This window comes from Nycticebus coucang, chromosome 4, assembly GCF_027406575.1.
Source record: "Nycticebus coucang isolate mNycCou1 chromosome 4, mNycCou1.pri, whole genome shotgun sequence".
NCBI classification, from domain to species: Eukaryota; Metazoa; Chordata; class Mammalia; order Primates; family Lorisidae; genus Nycticebus; species Nycticebus coucang.
Window position 1 is genome coordinate 125960234 of NC_069783.1, and position 18230 is coordinate 125978463.

Here is an 18230-nt window from a genome sequence, read left to right on the forward strand (position 1 = left end):
AGCCTGAGCAAGAGCCAGACCCTAAAAATAGAAAAAAAAAATTAGCCAGGAATTGTGGCCCACACTTGTAGTTTCAACTACTCAGAAGGCTGAGGGAGGAGGATCACTTGAACCCAGGGCAAAAGAGCAAGACTCTTTTTTTTTTTTGAGACAGAGTTTCACTTTGTCACCCCAGTAGAGTGCTGTTGCATCACAGCTCACGGCAATCCCCAACTCTTGGGCTTAAGTGATTCTCTTGCCTCAGCCTCCCAAGTAGCTGGGGCTACAGGCGCCCGCCACAACTCCCAGCTATTTTTTTTGTTGTAGTTGTCATTGTTGTTTAGTAGGCCCAGGCCAGGTTCAAACCTGCCAGCCTCTGTATATGTAGTTGGTGTCCAATCCATTGAGCAACAGAGCCACATGGAGCCCTGAGACTGTTTTAAAAAACAAAAAACAAAACCCACTTGTCATAAAACAGTATCACTATTACCATATTTTGCCATATATAATGCATACTTTTTTTTGCCCAAATTTTTGAGGGAAAAAATAAAGATACGCATTACTCATGGGTAATACTAATTCTGTATCTATATAAATGTTTTATTTATGCTTATGCCCTAAAAGAGTATTCCTAGAAAGCAATGATGATATCTGTATGAAAAATAATACCCTGGAATACAGTGATCTGTTTCGTTGAATTTACAATCAACTTACAGAGAAAGCAATTTTGGTCAAAGAAGAATGTTAAAAGCTGTCTCACATCTGGGCAGGTAACAGGGCTTCTCCCCCTTGCTTGGACACCTGAAAAATTTTGTTTGCAGTGTTGTTTTTTTTTTCCCTCTCTCTCTCTTGAGTTTGGTGGGGGTGGGACAAGTGGGATGGAGGGTGAGCTTCAGGCTGAGGTGGGGGTGGGGATGGGGGTGTGTCTGCTTAGGAGAGCCAGCCCAGGGAGGGGGCAGCAGGCCTAAAACCCCGATTTTCCATGCTGACAGACATCTGCAGATGGTCTTTTGCTTTTGTAATGACATCTTGGTTTCATTCTTGCCCCCCCAACCCCCTTTTTTCTTTCCCTTGCTCCTTTTTTTTCCCTCCTCTGGTATGTGTTGAGAGCAGGAAGCTGGAGCAGTCAGGCCAAGCCAGCTGGAGCAGTCAGGCCAAGCCAGCTCACTTCCCTTACTGTGTTATTCCTGGGGTGGCTTGCAGAGTTATGTAAACAGGCTTTTCTGCTCTGCCTAACCCCAGCCCTTCTCCAGTGGCCTCAGGCTTCCTGTTCCCCCGCAGGAGCTAGCAATCTAGCTGATTGGAAAATCCCGAGAAATTGCTAAAGAGCATGGCAACAGAAAGTTTGGACCAAAAATGTGGCTGCGCATTATAGATGGCAAAATATGGTAACTTTAACTATAAATATTAAATGAAACAGGAACTCTCAGTAACCCTGATTTTCAGTGAAAAACCTAGCAGATAGGCAATTTTAATTTGTATTAGATATAGAGTCCAAGACAAAAGATAATGTCTGGAATATCTAAATTTTTTTGTATCATGGCCAAGAGGCACATGTGGGCCAGGAAAGAGGCCTGTATTTTTTTCTAGGCCTCACCATAGCCCAAAGGCTTAAGTTTAAAGTCGTGAGCTTATTGACAAGTTAAGCAAATATTTTAAAATATGAAAGAAGCAACAGTTATATGATATTAGACCATCCGGCAAAAACAGCCTAAACCAGTAGCATCAGGTAAAAATGTTTAAATTAAAATTTGAAGACATTTTTATTTTATTTTACCAACAAATTTTTTTTGAGACAGTGTTTTACGCTGCTACTTAGGTTAGAGTGCTGTGGTTTCATCATAGCTCACAGCAACCTCAAACTCTTGGACTCAAGCAATTCTCTTGTTTCAGCTTCCCAAGTAGCTAGGACTACAGGCAAGTGCCACTATGCCTAGCTAATCTTTCTATTTTTATTAGAGATGGGGTCTTACTCTTGCTCAGGCTGGTCTTGAACTGAGCTCAAGCAATCCACCTGCCTTGGCCTCCCAGAGTGCTAGGATTATAGGTACCTGGCCTATTTTACCAACAACTTTAAAACTATATTTATTAAAGAATTCTAGATCCAGGGTGGCACCTATGGCTCAAAGGAGTAGGGTGCTGGCCCCATATGCGGGAGGTGGCAGGTTCAAACCCAGACCCAGCCAAAAAAATAAAAAGGATCACTAGATCCATGTGTACTTGAATAGTATTTGGGCTTATTTATTATTTTTTAATGAGCATTCACTTACAAGTTAATTTGGTACCATAGGCAATAGACAAATACATATGTACATATAAAGACAAAAACAAACATAAAATGATTTTTTTTTCTTTTTTGCAGTTTTTGGCCAGGGTGGGGTTTGAACCCACCACCTCGGGTATATAGAGCCGGCACCCTACTCCTTGAGCCACAGGTGCCACCCTGCATAAAATGATTTTATAGTTTTGATTTTGAAACTTAAGTTATGAGACTGGCCAAAAAAGATGGCTGCATTTTAAAACATGTCCTTGAAAACAAAACAAGGAGTTTGCTTGTTTTACTTATGGCCTAATCCCTCACTGAGTTTCAGAGAAAACAGGTTTCCATTGACATATTTTAGGCCAGATTTTGCTCTTTAATTTTGTCAAGAGAATTTTAAGGCTAGCCACAACACATCTATATGCCTTTTCTTTAACCCAATTCCTCTATTAATACAAATAAGGCAATTGTTTAGAATGAGAGATCTTTAAAAGTCATCTTTTTTAATTTAAATGATCCATCTTTTAGCCATTTTTTTAATCTTTTTTTTTTTTTTTTGATACAGAGTCTCACTTTGGCACCCTTGGTAGACTGCTGTGAATTCATAGCTCATAGCAACCTCAAGCTCTTAGGCTCAAGTGATTCGCTTGGCTCAGCCTCCCAAGTAGCTGGGACTACCAACATCCACCAGTATGCCTGGCTATTTTTAGAGACAGGGTAGCACTCTTGCTCAGGCTCGTCTCGAACCTGTGAGCTCAGGCAATCCATCCACTGCATGACCATTAATTTTCAATGGTGTTCTTAGTCCAAAGTGACTTAATCTTAGTTGTTTCTTCAGAGAAGAAAAAATCCCAAAGATCCCTTTATTATCACAGAAAAATACTAAGATAGAGATGATAAAAGCCTTTTATGGATGAGTCTTTTTATGACAAATACTCCAGAGAGCTTGCCAGATCCAGAAAAACACCTCCACCAACAAGCTGATTCCCAGCCAATTTAATGTTGGCCCAGAATGCAAACTTGATGAATTTGCATCCTCTGACAGTGGAAACCAAGGGCTCCCACATGATCACAAGGCAAGCTCCTTGGGATATAAAACAAGGTGAGGGAGAATTTTATCCAGTGTTCCTTTTTATGACAGAACAGCAGAGAAAAAGCGACAAGGGACAGCATTCTCTCTCAGAGGAAAAAAGGATCAAAAAATATGAATTTATATCACAGAGTACCAAAAGTTACTGCATTAAGTAAGACCAGTCATATAAATCCTTTTTCTCCTATCCATCAAAACAGACTAACAGTTTTCACTGTCTGCTCCACCAGATCCTACGGAGGCAGAGGCCAGGTAAGAAAAAAATTTTTAACCCTTTTTACCAGCTTATCGGGTACTTGGGATTTTTTTAATTTACTGGCAGGTTTTCAGGAGAATAGAGCAACTTTAAACTGTAGAGAACAAAGCCCTTTTTCTCAAAAAGATTCGCTGGAAAAAAAAATCACTGAAATGAGGCAGATTAGATTAACTGGGAAAAAAGACCTTTAAATCAAATTTTAACATGTATAAGAGGTCTGATAATTAAGTTTGGGAAGTTGCTAATGTGTGGTTACATTGGCAGCACTGTGCAAACAACTCAGTCAGTATGGTTTCATAACCTTGGTATATCAATGTTTCACAGTTGTGTTTGTGTCAACATGTAGCAATGTTTTGCTGTGTGCCATTCATTATTTTGTGCATTTCTGTGTGCCATCAGGAGAATGTCAGAGCTTGAATTAGAGCAATGAACAAACACTAAATTTCTTGTTAAACTTGGCAAGAGTGGAAGTGAAATAAGGACATGTTAATCTAGGTTTATCAGGATGATGCTAAGAAGAAAACAGCAGTGTACAAGTGGATTAAATATTTTTCTGAGGAAAGAGAAAGTGTCACCAATGAAGAGAGGTCAAGGTGGCCAGCAATGAGCAAAACTGATGAAAACATTGCAAAAATTGTGTGTCAAAATCATTTGCTGACTGTGTGAACCAAGTCGGGTAAACATCAATAGAGAAACAGGAAAATCTGAACAGAAAATCTTGGCCAACAACTTATGGCTCTTTCATCATGACAGTGCACCAGCTCACATGGCACTGTACTGTGAGAAAGTTTTAAGCCAGTAAACAAATAACTGTATTGGAACACCCTCTCTACTAACCTGATCTGGCCCCTAGTAAATACCTGAAGACAGAAGGCTTCTGGTTCTTTTCTGTGCCTCAAAGTGCTGGCACTAAATTGGCAACCAGGGAATCAACAAGGAGAATGTTTTTGCCCTAAGATAAAGGAAATATTAACAAGAAGACATTTTGATGGCATTCAAGATGTGAAGGGTAATACGATGACAGCTCTGATTGCCAAAGGGTCTTTGAAAGATAGACTAGGCACTGGCATCAATGCATAGCTTCCCAATAGGAGTACTTGAAAGGCAATGAGGTATGTAGTGCTTTTGCTAGGATGAGTTCATGAACTTAATTGTCAAGTAGGGGAGCCTTTAAAATGACAACCTAGCACAACAGGTCTGGGAGGGAGAAGAGAACGAGACTGGCAAAGGGGGGAGGGATCTTGTTACGCAGATAAAGGCTCACAGTTAATAGTCATCAAGGGAGAACAGGTTAGTAAATATTTACTTTTATTTATTTATTTTTTGAGACAGAATTTCACTTTGTCGCCCTGGTTAGAGTGCCAGGGCATCGTAGCTCACAGCAACCTCAAACTCTTGGGCTCAAGTGATCCTCTTGCCTCAGTGTTTTTATTTTTAGTAGAAGTGGAGGTCTTGCTCTTGCTCAGGCTGGTCTCGAACTCCTGAGCTTAACCAATCTCAAATTAATGGAGGTTTATTCAGCCAAAACTGAGGACACACATGAACTGCAGACAAGCTGTGGCCGTTGTTTCAAAGCATTCAGAGAGAAGGAAAAAGGAGGCAGGGGGCTGCTAAGGCTAAGCAGTTACCTTCTTGTAAGACCCAGGAAATCTACATTTTACACAAAAATAAAGGGAATATTAGAAGGGGAAAGGAGACTACAGGAAGCATCAATTAGATAGATGTCCCTGGGTAAGTAGAAGAATTTTGCATTGTAGGTGTCCCCAGTTTTGTTACCTATAAACATAGACTTGTAATTCATTATAGTGTGGAATGGAACAGGCTTTAGTTTTGGGTCCTAAACATTGAAAAGTGTAAGTGGCAGTGCCCTGAGAGGAGACCAGAGCAAATATGTTCAGGCCAGGCTTATTGAAAAGAACAGTGACCCACCTGGGCAGTGCAAAGTTGGCATCTGTGTCTAGGGGCAGTTGGAGACCCCTAGGGGATCGTGGGTGGGGGGGTGGGCAAATTCCATAGCTTGTCCAGAGGGCTTTGGTGATGAACTCGGCTAACTAAGTCTTTTATGTCTTTGTCTTAGGAAGAGAGGAGGAGGAGGGAAAAGGATTTGTGTGGGGCTGAGTTAGGCTCCTAGACATAATTAAATTTGTATGTCCCTGTTTATGGGAGGTGAGCCAGGAATTTCCTTAATGAATGATTCTTCACAGATACCTGAGGCCTTCTTCATCTTCTTTTTTGCATAAGGAGGTGGGAGATTGGCCCTAAGATTTTGATTTTCTTTTTACAACATTATGCTAAGGGAAGAAGCCAGTCACAAATGGACAAATACTGTATGATTTTGCTTCTGTGAGATCCCTAGAGCAGTCAGACTCATAAAGACAGAAAGTAGAATGGTGGTTGCCAGGGGCGGGGGAGGGACTTGGGAGTTAGTTTTAATGGGTACAGAGTTTCAGTTGGGAAAGATAAAACAGTTCTGGAGATGGATGGTGGTGACTGCTGCATGACAGCATGAATGTGCTTAATGACACAAAACTGTGCACTTAAAAATGGTTAAAATGGCAAATCTTACATTATATATATTTTACCACAATACAAAATATAGGAATCCCCATTTCAGGCTCTGCCTCTAGGGAGCCCTACACAAGACACAATCAGTACACGAATATGTAGATGAGGTAAACTGAGCTTCAAGGTGACTATATGTTTATCTCCTCCAATGGGGATGAAAATAGTTCCCACGGAGGGCAGAGACAAGATAGCTGACTGAAGCCAGCTTTCCACAGAGGCTCCCGTCCAGAAGGAGAGTTAAAGGACAGAAATTTAGCAAGTAACCTGGTGGATTAGAGCTGCACCAAGAGAGAAGGTTGAAGAACGCACATCCACCCTGCTGAGGAGAGCTGCAACCCCGAGGATACAAACAAAAGGTACAAAATCCATCACCAAGCGGACGGGAGTCCCCTCCCCCATGAGAATGGCTCGGAGTGCCCCACAAACAAACAAGCAGAGTTCAAAGGTCCTCCCACTATACTCCATGGGAGAGACCCTCTAAAAACTGGCATTCTCCTGCCAGGCATAAAACTGTATAGAACTATATATATTCTCTACCTGCAATTCTGAGCTCCCAACATTCCCCTCCACTCTCACTCTGAGGTCTGGAGGCCTGTCCCCCAGAAGTCCAGATTCTTGGGTGATTTCTCAAGGGGTGTGGACAGGGCCTAGACTGCAGCTGGTCAGTGCTGATTCTGTGGCATGGGAGTGAGGAGAGGACGGTCGGCTGACAGGGAACCACACCGGAGTGGCAGTGTCCCGAGGCAAAGAGCAGCAGCCGTTTTTGGCAACAATAGGCAACTCCCAGATATTCCGAAGCCATACTCCCTGTCTCCCTGAGCAACCAGAGGAGGCTGGGCATCTTCTCAGGTGGCAACCACCGAGGAACAGATCTGGGACGGAAATGCAGGCCCTGTGAGTAAAGGGTGTGGCTGAGGCATCACCAGCCTGGGTGGACCGCAGGGACTGGAAACACACGTGCAGAGCCGGGAAGTTCCCAGGGTGGGGTTGACCCAGATGATAGCTTTACTGAGCCAAAGACGCACCTGGCCCTCAGGGGATCATCAGCCTATAGACAAAGGAAGGCAGGAGGCTAGAACTAGGTAACCGAATATAAACCTGCAGGAGCAAAGACAGGGCCTGAGGCGCAGGCTCTGGGAACTCAAAACAGCTTTTCTTCTGCAGGGGAATTTAGCAGGGACAGAAACAAATTCCCGCAAAGTTGTTCTGTTCTGTTCTGTCAGTAACATCAATCAGGGATGGGGCTGGAACTGAGTGAACACCCTCCAGCCTCCATCAAACGCCCAACGTTGTTAGGCCGCATCTTCCCCTGCTGGATAGAGGCAGAGCACAGCAGCCTGGCTCAGCAGAAATAGATTTCCTTGCGATTCAGGCAGGTGCAAACCCCTGGAGTATCTGTTCACTACAGGCAACTGGGTCACAGCCCTGCGGGGCTATCAGTGACTGGGTGTGACAGAGGTGCAAGGTGGGGAAGGAGGCATCAACCTTCTCAGACTAATCTATTTGCTGTGTGAGTCCTCCTGACTCCACGGAGCACTAGAACAAGCCATGTCTGAGTTGTCACAAGACCCCTGTGATCCACTTGCCAGAGACCTTTTAAACTCTCCCACCTTAGACAGGTGCTGACTGAGACAATTGATTTGGACCTTTTGAACTGAGCCAATCGCCCGAGGACTATTCAAGTGGTGCCCTGGGTGTGTGGTTGTAGGAAGGTTTGATTTTCCTTTTCCAATTGTTGCCTGGGGGCGGAGGGGGCAGGGTGACTTAATTGCTGGTATTTCTCCACAGCTGAGACTTCAACCCAGAGTAACTGTTTCACTAGGGTTGAACAGAGACCAGCTTAGCCCCACCACACAAAATAGGTCCTAAGTTTCTCAAGCCAGGGCACTATACAGGTCCTCGACAAAGCTCCAGGGGAAAAATCAAATGGTGTAAAAGAATCATGGGGCAGAATCAGTGGAAAAACTCTGGTAATATGAATAACCAGAATAGATCAAACCCCCCCCCACCCCCAAGGAAAGATATGGCAGATGTAACTAAAGATCCCATTCATAAACAGCTGGCAGAGATGTCAGAAATTGAATTCAGAATTTGGATCGCAAACAAGATTAATAGAATGGAGGAAAATTTGGAATTAGAAATTCGAGGAGCAATTCAAAAGTCGGAATTAGAAATTCAAGGAGAAATTCAAAAGTGGTCTCAAGAATTTAACAAATTTAAAGACAAAACCAACAAAGATTTTGACGTACTGAAGCAAGAATTTGCAGCCCTCAAAGATCTGAAAAATACAGTAGAATCCCTTTGGAGCAAGCAGAAGAAAGGATTTCTCACATTGGAGACAAAGCCTTTGAATGCTCCCAAACTCTCAATGAAGAAGAGAAATGGAGACCAAAAACAGATCATTCTCTCAGAGAGTTCTGGGGTAATTCGAAGAGGGCTAATATCTACCTTATTGGAATCCCTGAAAGTGATGAAGTGGCCTCACAAGGCACAAAGGCCCTTCTCCATGAAATTATGAAAGAGAATTTTCGAGACATGCAAAGAGATTCTGAAATTCAGATAGCAGACAGTTTCAGAACCCCAGCACAACTCAATCTGAATATGACATCCTACAGGCATATCATAATTAACTTCACTAAAGTTAATGTGAAGGAGAAAATTCTGAAAGCAGCCAGACGTAAGAAATCCAGTACCTACGAAGGCAAGAATATTGGAATGACTGCAGATCTCTCTGCTGAAACTTTTCAAGCCAGAAGAGGGTGGTCATGAACTTTTAATCTCCCAAAGTAAAATAACTTTCAACCCCGGATCCTGTATCCAGCTTAACTGAGTTTCATTTATGATGGAGAAATTAAATACATTAATGACATTCATATGTTGAAGAAATTTGCCATAACCAAACCAGCTCTTCAGGATATTCCCAGACCTATCCTCCATAATGACCAGCCGAATCCTCCACCACAAAAGTAAACTCACTCAGAAACTTTTGATCAAACTCCAACTTCCACAGTGGCGAAAGGATTAAAAATGTCCACTGGACTTTCGAAAAACTCGGTACCCCAAATTTTACCAGACTTATCAATATTCTTCATTAATGTGAATGGCTTAAAATCTCCTCCAAATAGGCACAGGTTAGCTGACTGGATACAAAAACTCAGGCCAGATATTTGCTGCATACAAGAATCACATCTTACCTTAAAAGATAAATATAGACTCAGGGTGAAAGGATGGTCATCCATATTTCAGGCAAATGGTAATCAGAGAAAAGCAGGTGTTGCAATTCTATTTGCAGACACAATAGGCTTTAAACCAACAAAAGTAAGGAAGGATAAGAATGGTCACTTCATATTTGTTAAGGGTAGTACTCAATATGATGAGATTTCAATTATTAATATTTATGCACCCAACGGGAATGCACCTCAATTTATAAGAGAAATTCTTAACAGACATGAGCAACTTGATTTCCTCCAGCTCCATAATAGTTAGAGATTTCAACACTCCTTTGGCAGTGTTGGATAGATCCTCCAATAAGAGGCTGAGCAAAGAAATTTTAGATTTAAACCTAACCATCCAACATTTGGATTTAGCAGACATCTACAGAATGTTTCATCCCAACAAAACTGAATACACATACTTCTCATCAGCCCACAGAACATACTCCAAAATTGATCACATCTTAGGTCACAAGTCTAACCTCAGTAAATTTAAAAGAATAGAAATTATTCCTTGTATCTTCTTGGACCACCATGGAATAAAAGTTGAACTCAGCAACAACAGGAATCTGCATACTCGTACAAAAACATGGAAGTTAAATAACCTTATGCTGAATGATAGCTGGCTCAAAGATGAGATTAAGAAGGAAATTGCCAAACTTTTGGAACAAAACGACAATGAAGATATAAATTATCAGAACCACTGGGATACCGCAAAGGCAGTCCTAATAGGGAAATTTATAGCACTGCAAGCCTTCCTCCAGAGAACGGAAAGAGAGGAAGTTAACAATTAATGGGACATCTCAAGCAACTGGAAAAAGAAGAACATTCCAATCCCAAACCCAGTAGAAGAAAAGAAATAACCAAAATTAGAGCAGAATTAAATGAAATTGAAAACAAAAGAATTATACAACAGATCAATAAATCAAAAAGTTGGTTTTTTGAAAAGGTCAATAAAATAGATAAACCTTTGGCTAAGCTAACCAGGAAAAAAAGAGTAAAATATCTAATCTCATCAATCAGAAACGACAAAGACAAAATAACAACAGACTCCTCAGAAATTAAAAAAATCCTTAATGAATATTACAAGAAACTTTATTCTCAGAAATATGAAAATCTGAAGGAAATTGACCAATACTTGGAAGCACATCACCTTCCAAGACTTAGCCAGAATCAAGTGGAAATGTTGAACAGGCCAATATCAAGTTCTGAAATAACATCAACCATACGAAATCTCCCTAAAAAGAAAAGCCTGGGACCAGATGGCTTCACATCAGAATTCTACCAAATCTTTAAAGAGGAATTAGTACCTATATTAATCAACCTGTTCCAAAATGTAGAAAAAGAAGGAAGACTACCCAACACGTTCTATGAAGCAAACATCACCCTGATCCCCAAACCAGGAAAAGACCCAATAAGAAATGAAAATTATAGACCAACATCACTAATGAATATAGATGCAAAAATATTCAACAAGATCCTAACAAACAGAATCCAGCAACACAGCAAACAGATTATATATCATGACCAAGTCGGTTTTATCCCAGGGTCTCAAGGCTGGTTCAATATACATAAATCTATAAGTATAATTCAGCACATAAACAAATTAAAAACCAAAGACCATATGATTCTCTCAATTGATACAGAAAAAGCTTTTGATAATATTCAGCATCCCTTCATGATCAGAACACTTAAGAAAATTGGTATAGAAGGGACATTTCTTAAACTGATTGAGGCTATCTACAGCAAACCCATAGCCAATATCGTATTGAATGGAGTTAAATAGGAATCATTTCCACTCAGATCAGGAACCAGACAAGGCTGCCCATTGTCCCCACTGCTCTTTAACATTGTAATGGAAATATTTGCCACCGCAATTAGGGAAGAAAAGGCAATTAAGGCTATCCACATAGGGTCAGAAGAGATCAAACTTCCGCTCTTCGCAGATGATAAACTCTTAGAAGTGATCAAGGAATACAGCAGCGTCTCAGGTTACAAAATAAACATTCATAAATCGGTAGCCTTTATATATACCAACAATAGTCATGCTGAAAAAACAGTTAAGGACTTTATTCCATTCATAGCAGTGCCAAAGAAGATGAAATATTTGGGAGTTTATCTAACAAAGGACGTGAAAGATCTCTATAAAGAGAACTATGAAACTCTAAGAAAAGAAATAGCTGAAAATGTTAACAAATGGAAAAACATACCATGCTCATGGCTGGGAAGAATCAACATTGTTAAAATGTCAATACTACCAAAAGCAATATACAATTTTAATGCAATCCCTATTAAAGGTCCACTGTCATACTTTAAAGATCTTGAAAAAATAATATTTGGTTTTATATGGATTCAGAAAAAACCTCGAATAGCCAAGACATTACTCAGAAATAAAAACAAAGCAGGAGGAATCACACTAGTAGACCTCAGACTATACTATAAATCAATACTGATCAAAACAGAGTACTGGCACAAAAACAGAGTAGTAGATGTCTGGAACAGAATAGAGAACCAAGAGATGAATCCTACTTACCGTTCATGAAGCTGCTTACCGTTATTTGATCTTTGACAAGCCAATTAAAAACATCCAGTGGGGAAAAGATTCCCTATTTAACAAATGGTGCTGGGTGAACTGGCTGGCAACCTGTGGAAGACTGAAATTGGACCCACACCTTTCACCACTAACTAAGATAGACTCTCACTGGATTAAAGATTTAAACTTATGACACAAAACTATAAAAATACTAGAAGAGTGTGCAGGGAAAACCCTTGAAGAAATCGGTCTGGGCGAGTATTTTTTGAGGAGGACCCACCAGGCAATTGAAGCAGCTTCAAAAATACACTTCTGGGACCTGATCAAACTAAAAAGCTTCTGCACAGTCAAGAACACAGTAAGTAAAGCAAGAAACAGCCATCAGAATGGAGAAGATATTTGCAGGTTATGTCTCTGACAAAGGTTTAATAACCAGAATCCACAGAGAACTCAAACGTATAAGCAAGAAAAGAAGCAAATAACAACAGACTCCTCAGAAATTCAAAAAATCCTTAATGAATATTACAAGAAACTTTATTCTCAGAGTGATCCCATCGCAGGCTGGGCAAGGGACTTGAAGAGAAACTTCCCTGAAGAAGACAGGCGCACGGCCTACAGACATATGAAAAAATGCTCATCATCTTTAATCATCAGAGAAATGCAAATCAAAACTACTTTGAGATATCATCTAACTCCAGTAAGATTAGCCCATGTCACAAAATCCCCAAACCAGAGATGTTGGAATGGATGTGGAGAAAAGAGAACACTTCTACATTGCTGGTGGGAATGCAAACTAATACGTTCCTTTTGGAAAGATGTTTGGAGAACAGTTAGAGATCTAAAAACAGATCTGCCATTCAATGCTATAATTCCTCTACTAGGTATATACCCAGAAGACCAAAAATCACATCATAACAAAGATATTTGTACCAGAATGTTTATTGCAGCCCAATTCATAATTGCTAAGTCATGGAACAAGCCCAAGTGCCCATCGATCCACGAATGGATTAATAAATTGTGGTATATGTACACCACGGAATATTATGCAGCCTTAAAGATGGAGACTTTACCTCTTTCATGTTTGCATGGATGGAGCCGGAACATATTCTTCTTAGTAAAGTATCTCAAGAATGTAAGAAAAAGTATCCAATGTACTCAGCCCTACTATGAAACTAATTTATGGCTTTCACATGAAAGCTATAACCCAGTTATAACCTAAGAATATGGGGAAGGGGGAGAGGGAGAGGGAAGGATGGGCGGAGTGAGGGTGATTGATGGGATTACACCTGCGGTGCATCTTACAAGGGTGTATGAGAAACTTAGTAAATGTGGAATATAAATGTCTTAACATAATAACTAAGAAAATGCCAGGAAGGCTATGTTAACCAGTGTGATGAAAATGTGTCAAACAGTCTATAAAACCAGTGTATGGTGCCCCATGATCGCATTAATGTACACAGCTATGATTTAATAATAATAAAAAAAGAAAATAGTTCCCACCTTTCAGGACTATTGTGAAAATTAAATCAAATAATGATGCATGTAAAGCCCCTTATCAAAGACGAGTATTACTACTTGAAAAGACATTGAGGAAGGAGACGTGGTTTTAACAGAATTAGAGTTGAATGTTGACAGTTTCATATGGTTCAAATCTAATAGTAGTGTTTAGTCCTTAAGCTGGACAGTAGGAACAAAAATATTTATTTCATTGTTGTCTGTATAATTTTATAGGCTTGAAATATTTCAAAATAAAACATTTTTATGGAAAAAAAAGAGTCAGTGGGAAGGGTTTGGAGAGGTAGTATCTTGGTGGCCAGGAACACAAGGTTTTGAGCCAGATGGAGCTGGATTAAACCCTCCTCCTTGCCCGTTGAGCTAAGTGACCATGGGCTAGTTGTTTGACTTCTGGGACCTCCATTTTGTCTGTAAAATGGTAGGTACCAATAATGTCAGGTTTCAAGGCATCTGTCTGTCTCCTACAATGTCAGGGTTTCAAGCAGCTCCTCTGTCCTCGGTCCTTAGGGTCCTCTTGGCCAAAGAATGACCAGATATGCCAAAGTAAGGCAAGCATGGAACAAAGTTTATTGAAGAAGAGAAATATAGAGTTACAGAATAAGAAGGTTTACAGAGCAAGATTCATTAGTGATAGAAGGTGAACAGGGCACTGGCAAACTGGCTCATACCTGTAAGTAATCCCAGCACTCCAGGAGGCCAAGACAGGTAGATCACTTGAGCTCAGGAGTTGAGACCAGCCTGAGCAAGAGTGACACCCTGTCTCTACTGAAAATAGCTGCACATTGGGGTGGACACCTGTAGTCCCAGCTACTTGGGAGGTTGAGGCAGGAGGATCAATTGAACTCAAGAGTTTGAGGTTGCTGTTAGCTATGATGCCACAGCACTCTAACCAGGGTGACTAAGTGAGACTCTGTCTTGAAAAAAAAAAATAGGAAAGTGAATGAGACCTCCATTGTCTGGACAGAAGGGCAAAGAGGCATAGGTTATGGCCAGTGGTTCTGTTTTATACCACTGGGGTTAGTCCTACCTTGTGGTTTAGAGGTCACCTTGGAACCAGAATCTTAGTGGATATCATGACCTCCTTCCTATGAGCCTCTCTGAAAAGCACATGGCGGGAGGGGGTGGAGGGGTGGACTTAAATGCAGACTTAAGCTAATGACATGATAATTAGCTTTAAGGCTGTTCTAGGTCCCCTTCAAGAGTCTAATTCAGGCATCCTCAAACTGTGGCCCGTGGGCTACATGAAGCGGTGTGACTTGTATTTGTTCCCGTTTTTTTTTTTTACTTCAAAATAAGATATGTGCAGTGTGCATAGGAATTTGTTCATAGTTTTTTTTTTTTTAAACTATAGTCCGGCCCTCCAGCGGTCTGAGGGACAGTGAATTGATCCCCTGTATAAAAAGTTTGAGGATGCCTGCTCTAATTGTACCTGTGAGGCTTGGCTGTGGGCTCTATATCCTTTTTGAAGTTGGCACAGTAAGTACTGACTAGTAGATGGTAGGATGTTCCTTCCTCCCCAAATGAGAGCAATCATCACTCTAGACAGGATTCAGGTGAGATGGGGGCGTGAGCTAACTAAACTGCACCGCCCTACTTTTCCCCAGGAGAAACAGATTTCCAGCTATGCACATAACGATAATACCAGCTTCACTGAGCTGTTGTGCAGAACAGTCGCGTATTGGAAAACATCAGCTAGACCTTTCACAGAGCACAGAATCAATGTTTTTGAGGGTGATGGTGGTAGATGGAGTAAAATGTAGGCAGTAGGCTTCACACCCTACCAATCTGCCTGCAAACCCTGATGCTGGACCCCACATTTCCTGGCAAGATGAGCTGGACAGCTCAGCCTCTCCAATCTCAGTCTTGCCAAGGAGTGGAATTTCAGGTGTTTGCTCTGATTTCATCTATCTTTTCTCTTCTGGAACTTCACAGCAGGGCATGTCCTTTGTGCTTCTGAAATCCACAGATTTACCCTTTCTATACCAGAGCACCCGTTACTATTTGGTGAAATACGTGGGATAAAGCAATAGTTAATAATAATAGCAGTATTTTGTACTTAGACATTCCTCCTTCTTTTTTAAAAAAACTTTTTAAAACGTTGACCAAAGGAGTAGGGTGCTGGTCCCATATGCCGGAGGTGGTGGGTTCAAATCCAGCCCCGGCCAAAAAAAAAAACCCACACACAAAAAAAAACGTTGACCAAATTTACCTTCTAATTGTTCATACAACCCCTCTGCTGTTCATGTCCATGACACCCCAGGCTTTTTTCAATGCCCTGTGGAAATGACTTACACATTCAGTATGAACCTACCCTTCTTCATGGGTAGATCGTGTCTGTCCTGTCAGTGCTATAACCCGAGAACCCACCACAGGGCTGGGAAACAGCAAGAGTTGTGTGTTTGAGAGTAAGAAATTTGCAAGGAGACAGGTAATTTAATTTTTGAGTCTCAGATGAAGAAATTGTTGCTTAGAGAAAATAAGGCTTCTCCCAGAGTAACAAGAAACAGTATAGTTTGAAGGACCACAATGAATGAGAGTGGAGTCCATGGGGCCTCAAACTCAAACGCCTACAGGGCCAGACAAATGGGGCAAAGTGTCAAGTGGGAGGAACATAGAGCAAGTGTAAAGGTAAGTGTCAAAATACCTAAGGCTGGAGATAATTTGGACGAGAGGAGAGCGTGGTCAACTGTAGAGTAGATATCCCGCCTAGCCACAACTCCCATGAAGGAATATGGGCCCCAGGTGGCCACATACTCTACTCTTTCAAGAGGCACTAGGATTCTGGCTTTTTATATGAATTCTTTCAATTTAAAAATTTTGGCATCCACTTTAAATTTTTAAAAACATATATTGCATGGGCAACTTTTTGTGGGCCTAATGTGACCTTTAGATTACCAAATTGTTAATGAGTCTAAATTCTGAAAGAGTTTACTTTCAAACAATATTTAGGTAAAGAGGACTCCCTGGTACTGTGTAGTGACTGACCTGCCCAACAATACATGGCACTCTTGTTATATAGCTCTTTAAGTTGTCACACTCCCCCTGCCCCCAGTCCAACTAAACAGAAATGCCAACTCCCATCTATCAACTCTCCAAATTATGAAAAAAGTCTTTTACCTGTCTTGTGTGCTAGGGTTGTACAGTAGGGCCACTGAGGGGAAGTTCTATCCATCTTGACCAGATTTGCTCTATTCTCCAGGGTGGTGAAATTCCGTCGCACAGGCGAGAGTGCAAGGTCAGAGGACGACGCGGCTTCGGGAGAGCATGAGGTCCAGATTGAAGGAGTCCGCGTAGGCCTAGAGGCCGTTGAACTGGATGATGGGGCAGCTGTGCCCAAGGAGTTTGCTAATCCCACCGATGGTGAGGGGGCCCTGCAACTGGGGCATCAGCCCGGCACATAGTCAGGGGCTCTGAGGCTCCAGGGTTGCCTCCCCAGTGAGTGATCTCAGTGGTTCTTGTGAAAGGGCAGTCAGAAAGGCCCAGAGGACCCAAGGGTGACACTGGAAGTGTGGGCTGGGCTGACTTCAGCAGGCAAGGTTACATCACAATTCCTACCAATGAGCATCATAGCATAATACTTGGCTGAGAATGGCAGCAGTCATGATGTTGATGACAAAGGTGATGATGGTGGTGGTGATGGGGGTGGCAGTCATAATGTTGGTTATGACGATAGTATTGATGGTGATGGTGAAAATGACAATGGTATGGTTACAGCTGATGTTGGCCAAAATTTTACTCTGTGCCGCTGTTGTCAGCACTTTACATATTTTGCCCATTAATTCTTACAGCATCTGCATTTGGATCTATTACCATCATCTTCCCCATTTTGCAGATGAGGAAACTTAATTAAGGTACTTAACCCTTCTGTGCTTCAGTTTCCTCATCTGCAAAATGGGGAAGATGATGGTAATAGATCCAACTGCAGATGTTGGGTTTCTGGGGTTAGAAATGAGCCAATCTGGATTTACACCCAGCCAATCTGGCCTCAGAGCCCATGTGCTTACCTGAGACCTTGTGCTGCCTCTGAGTAAAGCTGATCAAATTAGGGGCTCAGGGTGATGCTGTGGTACCTGGTCTCCAACTTTTCTCATCACCTGATCCTGATGGAGAAAAACATACCATGCAGGCTCAGTGCCCATAGCACAGTGGTTAGGGCACCAGCCACAAACCCAAGACCTGCAAGTTTAAACCCAGGCTGGGCCTGCTACACAACAATTGCAACTGCAACAAAAAAATAGCCGAGCATTGTGGCGGGCACCTGTAGTCCCATCTACTTGGGAGGCTAAGGCAAGAGAATCATTTAAGCCCAAGAGTTTGAGGTTGCTGTGAGTTGTGACACTACGGCACTCTATCAAGGGCAACATAGTGAGACTCTATCTCAAAAAAATAAATAAATAAAATTAAAAAAAATACCATGCAATCCTGAAAGATGCCAGACTCTCAATGTAAAAGAGGACTAATGACTTGAACCCAAGGCCCATTGTTGGCAGATCAAGAGAGGCAATGACTGGGCAGCAAGGGGAGATGGTGGTTGGGGAGAGGCTTTATTCTCAGGCTGATCTGGCCTCAGCTCTTAACTCTACAAAGTGCCGGGTATATAACATGAGATGAGCCTACGTCTGCCTCTGAAAAATGGGCTAATATGAGGCCTTAATTTACAGAGTTTTGAAGGAGGTTAAATGAAATAGGCACATCTAGCTTTTAGCACAGTGCCAGGCACATATTGAGTACTCAATAACTGCACCATAACATTGTTATTACTATTGTCATTTTTGATAAATTTTTAAACTGCTTTTTCTAAGACAGTCTTACTCTGTTGC

At 41.6% G+C, this 18230-nt stretch overlaps 1 protein-coding gene across 1 annotated transcript in view; it reads left to right on the forward strand.

The window, feature by feature from the left end:
- Nucleotides 1-18230, forward strand: part of SVOP (SV2 related protein) — a 115312-nt gene that overhangs the window by 25382 nt on the left and 71700 nt on the right. Inside the window, exon 2 of the mRNA XM_053588592.1 lies at nt 16610-16770. Within this exon, the coding sequence (XP_053444567.1) occupies nt 16610-16770 (161 nt within the window). The remainder of the gene's footprint in view (nt 1-16609; nt 16771-18230) is intronic.